This window comes from Schistocerca gregaria, chromosome X (genome assembly GCF_023897955.1).
Source record: "Schistocerca gregaria isolate iqSchGreg1 chromosome X, iqSchGreg1.2, whole genome shotgun sequence".
Lineage (NCBI taxonomy): Eukaryota > Metazoa > Arthropoda > Insecta > Orthoptera > Acrididae > Schistocerca > Schistocerca gregaria.
In genome coordinates this window covers 289313844-289322958 of record NC_064931.1, presented here as the reverse complement: position 1 = coordinate 289322958, position 9115 = coordinate 289313844, and the positions used below count along the sequence as shown (strand labels likewise).

General features: G+C 37.3%; 1 protein-coding gene across 1 annotated transcript; it reads right to left on the bottom strand.

The window, feature by feature from the left end:
- Positions 1-7716: 7716 nt before the first annotated feature.
- On the bottom strand, positions 7717-8694 carry LOC126298034 (piggyBac transposable element-derived protein 3-like). The gene is made up of 3 exons (XM_049989355.1): positions 8444-8694; positions 8256-8398; positions 7717-8213 (listed from the first exon to the last, which is right to left on the bottom strand). Exons 1-3 carry the CDS (start codon positions 8692-8694, stop codon positions 7717-7719), a joined length of 891 nt encoding a protein of 296 aa, XP_049845312.1.
- Between the last annotated feature and the right edge of the window lie 421 nt (positions 8695-9115).

Sequence of the window (9115 nt, the reverse complement as noted above, 5' to 3'; positions counted from 1 at the left end):
ACATGGAATCTTGAGAAGGAAAAAGTGGACAATCACATATACAACTTCAACATCAGCTACACGACCAGTATCAGGTGGAGAAGGTCTGGCTGCTCTTATCCGTCTGGAACATTTTGTTGTAGAATCTTTTATTTATTTATTTATTTGATCCTCTGAATCATACATGGTACAGAAATACACATCATGATATAGGACAGGTCATTTGATACATATTAGGCATTTATAAGAATAGGTACATGTCTATGAATCTATAAAATGATTTCATCTTTATATCAAATGTGTAATGTACTTAGGTCTTATATTTATTCTGTACCAGAATTTAGCATTTATACCAATAAAACTTACATTTAGTTATATTACATAAGGTCAGTAGTTTGGGATCCATTATCTGATGTTTTTGTTGAGCAGTTCATTATAGCAGGTTGTTTTTGAGGAATTCCTGTATGCTGTAGAGGCAGTGTTTAATTAGCAGTGACTGTAGTTTTACTTTAAGATCCTTCATGTGTGTAGTGCTCTTCACTGCTATTTGAAGATGATTGTACAGTTTTATTCCCATATATTTGACACCTTTATAGTATAGTTTTGTCGAATGGGAAATTACTCGTAGAGAGTTCTTTGACCTTGTATCATGTTGGTGCCAGTTTGAGTTTATATCTAAGTTGCTAATATTTTTCTTGGTGAAACATAGTAGGTCCGGTATATACTGACATGGGAAGGGTAATATGTTCAGATTCTGGAACAGTGGTTTACAAGATTCTTTCTGCTGTTTGAATTACATTATTCTAACAACTTTTTTTAAGCAGCCTTACTGCTTCTGCACTGTGGCCCCAAAAGATAATTCTATAGCTTAATATAGAGTAGATAAGAGCATAGTACTTTGTTGTGAGGGTGCTGGGATTAACAATATTCCTTATTTGTCAAATCATGAAACATACTTTACTCAATTTGGTGTAGGTTTTATCAATATGACTTTTCCATGTAAGTGTGTCAGTTATGGTAACCCCCCAACATTTGGTTTCCTTTGCGTAGTTGATTTTATCATCACTCAGTGATATATTTGGTACTGCTGGGTTTTTATTTTGGACTGTGTGGAAATTAATACCAGTTGTCTTTTTTTTTTAATATTTAGGACTAGTCTGTTTGAATTAAGCCATGAGTTTAGTTTTGCTGTGCTCCTGTTTATTGCGTCTTGAAGATGTTCATTTGAGTCGGATATCATAATTGTGGTATCATCACCAAAGAAGAAGGTTCTGTTATTGTGTAAATTTAACGGGAGGCCATTTATATAAATAAGAATAATAAGGGCCCCAATTCTGAGCCTTGGGGAACTCCATGTTCTGTGATTTGTGTAGATGACTGTATAGTATCAGCAATTCCTGGTCGATTGGTTTCATTCATTTGGACATATTGGTTTCTGTCTTTGAGGTAGCTTTTAAACCAGTCATGACCAGTGCCCCTTATTCCATAGGAGTAAATTTTTTGGAGCAGTTTATTGTAATTAACCAAGAAAAATGCCTATGGCTGGAAGCTTCTTGTCTACTAGTGTTAAGGTGTAATCTAGGAGTTGCTATATTGCAGCACTTGTGGTTTTTCCTCCTTCGAAATAAAACTGAGCAGGTGATAAGGCTTTTCTTCTGTTCAGAAATGAATTTAGTCTGTCTGCCATAGTATATGGAAATATTTTGCTGAATACTGAGAGTACTGCTATTGGCCTGTAATTGTCGATATCATCTTTACTTTCTTTTTTATGAATAGGTATGATTTTTGCAGTCTTGAGTTTATTATGAAATATGTCATTGAGGAATGAAGAGTTTATTATGTGGGACAGTGGTTTACTTATGAGGTTGCTGCAGTTATGGAGAAGAAAGCAGGGGTCTGATCTTGCCCAGCAGAGGATTTTTTCTTAATTTTTGTATGAATAATACTTTTAATTTCTGCCTCTGTTGTTGGTAATAAGAACAGCGTATCAGTGCAGTTGTTTTGGTCAAAGTTTGGGAGATGATTATTTTTAAGGTGGTCTGTGAGACTTTCAACATTTTTAATAAAATATGAGTTAAATTCATCTGCTATTTCTTTTTTGTTTGTGATTGATTTCCCATTTATATTTAGGTTCATATTACTTGTCAGCTGTTGATTTCTAACACTGTGTGTATTAATGATTTTCCACATGCATTTGATTTTGTTAGCTGATAATTTGAGGAGGTTATCATTCTGCAGTTTTTTGGCTGCATTAACAACATTGCTAAAGATTTTTTTATATTTGGTAAAGTAATTCTTAAATTCTTCAGTATTGCCAAATTCAGTCTTGCTGATGTTGAAGAGTTCTCTTTTTCTTTTTGCTGAGGTGATAATACCTGGAGTTATCCATTTGGGGGATTTACTGTTATTGGAGATATTTTTTGTTTTCAAGGGGAAGTGGTAGTTGAAATAATAACTAAAAGTATTTTTGAAATGTCTCAAATTTGTCATCTACATTTTGAGACTGCTATATATCCTGCCAGCTTTCTGTTTGCATGTGGGACAGAAAGGTGTGCATATTGCTTTGACAGAGATTTCTAGTTTGTGTTGTAACTTTTTTTGAGGGTGCTTGCTTACTGGTATCTGTATAATTGAGGGCATTGTGGTCAGAGAATCCTAGCTTTACAGAGCACGCTGTGCATTCTGTGTCAGTAGCTACTTCGCCAAGACAAGATTCACTGTGGTTGTTTATTCTGGTTGGGGATTTAACATTTAGTTCCAGATTGTCGAGATTCACAAAATTTTTGAAGTTTACGTGGTCGCTATCTTCTACTAGGTAATCTACGTTAAAATTGCCAAAGATTACAATTCTGTAGCATTTCCGTTTTGTTAGTTTTTCTAATACTAAGGCCAAGTTCTTATAGAAACAGCTTAGGTTGCCTGAGGGTGATATATTTACTGATATTAAGTAAATACAATGTTCAGTGAGTGCTATACCCAATAATTCTATGTCTTTTTCAGTGCTGTGGGAGTTGCATATGGCCAGTGGTAGAGCAATGGTATTGTTTTTTACAGATATACAGCTCCAACCACCCCTGAATTTTTTCCTTGAGAAATGATTTATCAGTTTGAACTGTGGTACCATAACACATTCAATTTCAGAGCAGCTCATAAAGTGCTCAGTAATACATAGTATTTGGATAGTTGATAATTCACTGTTGATATTTATTAATATTTCTATTTCACTCACTTTGTTTCTGAGTCCTTGTACATTGTGTAAGTAAATTTGGTGATTGTAAGAGTCAGAAAGTATTGAACACTGTTGAGAAATGATTGGTTCTACCTAACTTGCTGCAGCTGACTGGGTGGTGGCTTTTCCCTCTTCAGTCCTGCCCATAAAAATCATTGAATATGGGAGGAAGAACAAAAGTTCTGTCGACCACCTTTTTCTCTGCTGTAGGTGTCCTCTTTTTTATTGCTGCTGGTGAGACTGATGGTGGGTTGACTGATTTAGTTGCTGTGGGTGTCTTCTTGTTTATTGCTGGTGATAAAACTGATTGCTGCTTGACTGTTTTTCTTGCCGTGGGAATCTCTTTATCTGCTGGAGAAGCTTATGGCTGCTTAACTGTTTTTATTGTAGTTTCTGTTTTTTCTTTCTTATGGGTTGTCCAGTTGCTTGTGTTATTTTTGTATGTGTTTGTGCATTCGATAGAGTAGTATTTGCAGTATCATCACATTTGTATTGGCAGTTATTTGATGTTGAAGGTTGGTCTTTTGCTCCTGAGAACATCACTGGGATGGCGATACCATTTTCTTGTTGACTGAGTTTTTCTAACATATGAAGAATTTTTTTTACGTAGTAGAGTTTTACCACTTCAGTTTAAATGAATTCCATGTTTTGTATGGTGACTCCTTTGGAGAAAGACCATACTGAGAAAAATGTGCATTTTGGTTCATTTTGCAGATCTTATGGAACTGTCTGTTTGCCTTTCTGATTTCAAGATTTACACATGAGGTGGGCATTAAATCATATCTGTGAGGTATTCCACTAATGACAATGATCCCCTCTCTTGTGCGATGTAAGGCTTGCTTTAGGTTGTAGTTTGTGGTTGCTAGTTTGTTTCTGTAAACATTGTTTGCGTGTGCAATCAACACGATGCTTCTATTTTTCTTCTCTGTTATTACTGATTTTATGTTTTTTGTAACTTCCTTCATAGCCTCTTCAGTCCCAAGCACGTATAAAATTTCCAAGTGAGCTAAATTTGTGTTAACTGCAATCTGTTAATGGAAGTTAACAATGAATGCCTCCCCCCATGAACCATGGGCCTTGCCGTTGGTGGGGAGGCTTGCGTGCCTCAGCGATACAGATAGCTGTACCGAAGGTGCAACCACAACAGAGGGGTATCTGTTGAGAGGCCAGACAAACGTGTGGTTCCTGAAGAGGGGCAGCAGCCTTTTCAGTAGTTGCAGGGGCAACAGTCTGGATGATTGACTGATCTGGCCTTGTAACAATAACCAAAATGGCCTTGCTGTGCTGGTACTGCGAACGGCTGAAAGCAAGGGGAAACTACGGCCGTAATTTTTCCCGAGGCCACACAGCTTTACTGTATGATTAAATGATGATGGCGTCCTCTTGGGTAAAATATTCCGGAGGTAAAATAGTCCCCCATTCGGATCTCCGGGCGGGGACTACTCAAGAGGATGTCGTTATCAGGAGAAAGAAAACTGGCGTTCTACGAATCGGAGCGTGGAATGTCAGATCCCTTAATTGGGCAGGTAGGTTAGAAAGTTTAAAAAGGGAAATGGATAGGTTAAAGTTAGATATAGTAGGAATTAGTGAAGTTCAGTGGCAGGAGGAACAAGACTTTTGGTCATGTGACTACAGGGTTATAAACACAAAATCAAATAGGGGTAATGCTGGAGTAGGTTTAATAATGAATAGGAAAATAGGAATGCGGGTAAGCTACTACAAACAGCATAGTGAATGCATTATTGTGGCCAAGATAGATACGAAGCCCACACCTACTACAGTAGTACAAGTTTATATGCCAACTAGCTCTGCAGATGACGAAGAAATAGATGAAATGTATGATCAAATAAAAGAAATTATTCAGATAGTGAAGAGTGACAAAAATTTAATAGTCATGGGTGACTGGAATTCGGTAGTAGGAAAAGGGAGAGAAGGAAACATAGTAGGTGAATATGGATTGGGGGTAAGAAATGAAAGAGGAAGCCGCCTGGTAAAATTTTGCACAGAGCACAACTTAATCATAGCTAACACTTGGTTCAAGAATCATAAAAGAAGGCTGTATACATGGAAGAAGCCTGGAGATACTGACAGGTATCAGATAGATTCTATAATGGTAAGACAGAGATTTAGGAACCAGGTTTTAAATTCTAAGACATTTCCAGGGGCAGATGTGGACTCTGACCACAATCTATTGGTTATGACCTGTAGATTAAAACTAAAGAAACTGCAAAAAGGTGGGAATTTAAGGAGATGGGACCTGGATAAACTAAAAGAACCAGAGGTTGTACAGAGTTTCAGGGAGAGCATAAGGGAGCAATTGACAGGAATGGGGGAAATAAATACAGTAGAAGAAGAATGGGTAGCTTTGAGGGATGAAGTAGTGAAGGTAGCAGAGGATCAAGTAGGTAAAATGACGAGGGCTAGTAGAAATCCTTGGGTAAGAGAAGAAATATTGAATTAAATTGATGAAAGTAGAAAATATAAAAATGCAGTAAATGAAGCAGGCAAAAAGGAATACAGATGTCTCAGAAATGAGATCGACAGGAAGTGCAAAATGGCTAAGCAGGGTTGGCTAGAGGACAAATGTAAAGATGTAGAGGCTTATCTCACTAGGGGTAAGGTAGATACTGCCTACAGGAAAATTAAAGAGACCTTTGGAGATAAGAGAACCACTTGCATGAACATGAAGAGCTTAGATGGAAATTCAGTTCTAAGCAAAGAAGGGAAAGCAGAAAGGTGGAAGGAGTATATAGAGGGTCTATACATGGGTGATGTACTTGAGGACAATATTATGGAAATGGAAGAGGATGTAGATGAAGATGAAATGGGAGATACGATACTGCATGAAGAGTTTGACAGAGCACTGAAAGACCTGAGTCGAAATAAGGCCCCCGGAATAGACAACTTTCCATTGGCACTACTGACGGCCTCGGGAAAGCCAGTCCTGACAAAACTCTACAATCTGGTGAACAAGATGTATGAGACAGGCGAAATACCCTCAGACTTCAAGAAGAATATAATAATTCCAATCCCAAAGAAAGCAGGTGTTGACAGATGTGAAAATCAGTTTAATAAATCACAGCTGCAAAATACTAACGCAAATTCTCTACAGACGAATGGAAAAACTAGTAGAAGCCGACTTCGGGGAAGATCAGTTTGGATTCCGTAGAAATGTTGGAACACGTGAGGCAATACTGACCCTACGACTTACCTTAGAAGCTAGATTATGGAAGGGCAAACCTACATTTCTAGCATTTGTAGACTTACAGAAAGCTTTTGACAGTGTTGATTGGAATACTCTCTTTCAAATTCTGAAGGTAGCAGGGGTAAAATACAGGGAGCGAAAGGCTATTTACAATTTGTACAGAAACCAGGTGGCAGGAAAGGGAAGCAGTTGTTGGAAAGGGAGTGAGACAGGATTGTAGTCTCTCCCCGATGTTATTCAATCTGTATATTGAGCAAGCAGTGAAGGAAACAAAAGAAAATTTCTGAAGAAGAGAAATTTGTTAACATCAAGTGTAGATTTAAGTGTCAGGAAGTCATTTCTGAAAGAATTTGTATGGAGTGTAGCCATGTATAGAAGTGAAACATGGACGATAAATAGTTTGGACAAGAAGAGAATAAAAGCTTTCGAAATGTGGTGCTACAGAAGAATGCTGAAGATTAGATGGGTAGATCACATAACTAATGAGGAAGTATTGAATAGGATTGGGGAGAAGAGAAGTTTGTGGCATAACTTGACCAGAAGAAGGGATCGGTTGGTAGGGCGTGTTCTGAGGATCAAGGGATCACCAATTTAGTATTGGAGGGCAGTGTGGAGGGTAAAAATTCCAGTCAGAAATATTACACATATTGTTCACATTTTCTGTAGATACCATGATAGGTGAAAACAGAAATTTGGTATCAAAATTTGTAACTATATTATGTAAACAATTAAAAATATATAAACAAAATTACCATAGCAAAAGGTGTCAAATTATTGTTCCTCTTTTGGTATTATCACAAGTATCAAATATAAATTAACAACACTTATACTAATTTTTTTTTTTTTTTTTTGTGGAATGTGTTAAAACAGTTCCCATCAGCACTGAAGCAAAGGAACACTTTGCACTGCTCACATCATACAAAAGTGAGACCTCTGTAGCCATCTGCCCGGCATTTTGACCTGTTATTCTGAACATGGTTCATCATGTCAGGCAGATGAAGCTTGCTTGCTTTTCTTTTTTCCATTGGTGGCAGTGGAATGGGATGTCTTGGTATTTTCCTATCTTGCAAATAATCTTCATCTTTGGAGACTAGTTCTTGCTCCACAGGTTCGATCAGGAAACTTGACTGTTGGTGAAAATATATCAAATTTTCTGCAATATCAAGCTTGAACTGATACTGATGGTACTGTATGTTTCTTTGCAATACCATTCTGCATTGTAGTCTCTCTGTATTCCAACAATGCAGCAGCAATTGCAAAACCAATAAAGTGATTAATCACTCAGATGGTCCATTTGTGGGGGTCAGGCTCTCATGCCATACTTTCCCACCATCCTATGTAACAGGTCAACACCTCCCATGTAAGTATTGTATGCCTTTACTACACATGGGCGAGGAACTTCAATGTACTTTTTCTCTTTTTTAGACCATTGAGTGCATTTTAGAATTGGCTCAACACCTGATTCTGTTGAAGCCAAATAAATCGCTCGATTGTCAAACCATTTGATAATTGTTAGGTTCCCGTCATTCCTTACCACCTGATCATGGCTGCCTCTTGTTTTTCTCATTGTTGCATCTTCCTCAAACTGTATACTTCTGGGGATGTGACTCAGCATTATTGTGCCAATGGCAGTAATGTTCCTGTCTCTCAGTAACTTTGTGAGGAGGGGAACAGAAGTAAAATATCTATTAACATAAATTGTTGGCTTTAGTGTCAATGTATCACTAAGTTTCAACACGACTCTGCCTTCTACATCCAACTTCTCTGGAGGGGGCACTTTTTCAGACTGAATTTGTTTTCCTTTTCATTCATACATACAGAAATCATGATATATGCCATTACGGTTTGCCATGACAAAATTCTTCAAACCTTCTGGGTTAGGTTTTCCCTTTACATACTGCTTCATTTTCACTTGTCCATGAAACAGAATCATCTGCTCATCGATAGATATTTCCGTTGACCGATGGTTTTCTAAATATCCCTTTCTAACAGTCTCCAATATTGGTTTTATTTTCCAAAAGTGGTATTACTTTTCCTGTTCACTAACAGCATTGACATAAACTAATTTTATATTGTTCCTCAGTAGGTAAAATCTGTCTCTTGAAACATTGTCTGCAACTAGTGGGTACCTACTTTTCCTCTCCCAGCACATTCTTAGACGTGGTATACCTATAAGTGCTGCAACAATACTCACTTCCCAAAACTTGTGCATTTCTTCTACAGTACAATTTAGTGATTTTCCTGATTTACTGACATTCCTATAATTTTTGAATTGAGACATATCCTCAAAAAATTAACCATGAAAGTATTTGCAAAAGTATTCAAATGGTTTCTTGAGTTCATCTGTGGCTACTGATGTGCTGGCAGCAATGTTGGATAGGAGGTTTTTGGAAGTGCTAAGCACCTCAAAACTAAAAAAAAAGGGAAATTGGTTTTTTAAGTAAACCATCTAGTAAGAGACTGTAATTTCTTTAATAACAAACTTATTCCTACACATTTGTATGCCTCCAATCCTACACATTTGTATGCCTCCAAAACTCGCTTCTTTCTCGAATATTAGCAAGAGGTACAGTTTCTTCATCTGATGAACTTCCGTCACTTTGATTTTTTTTTGTATCAAAGCGTCATCTTCTTCATCAGACTCATCGAACTCTACGTCAGACTCATCTGGATGAATTCTGTTGACCAACTCAGTGATCTCT

Coding starts and splice junctions, on each gene's coding strand:
- LOC126298034 (XM_049989355.1), bottom strand. CDS start 8,694: ATGTCTCAATTCAAAAATTATAGGAATGTCAGTAAATCAGGAAAATCA. Junction 8,399..8,443: donor GCTGTTAGTGAACAGGAAAA/GTAATACCACTT, acceptor GGAGACTGTTAG/AAAGGGATATTTAGAAAACC. Junction 8,214..8,255: donor GAATTTTGTCATGGCAAACC/GTAATGGCATAT, acceptor ATGAATGAAAAG/GAAAACAAATTCAGTCTGAA.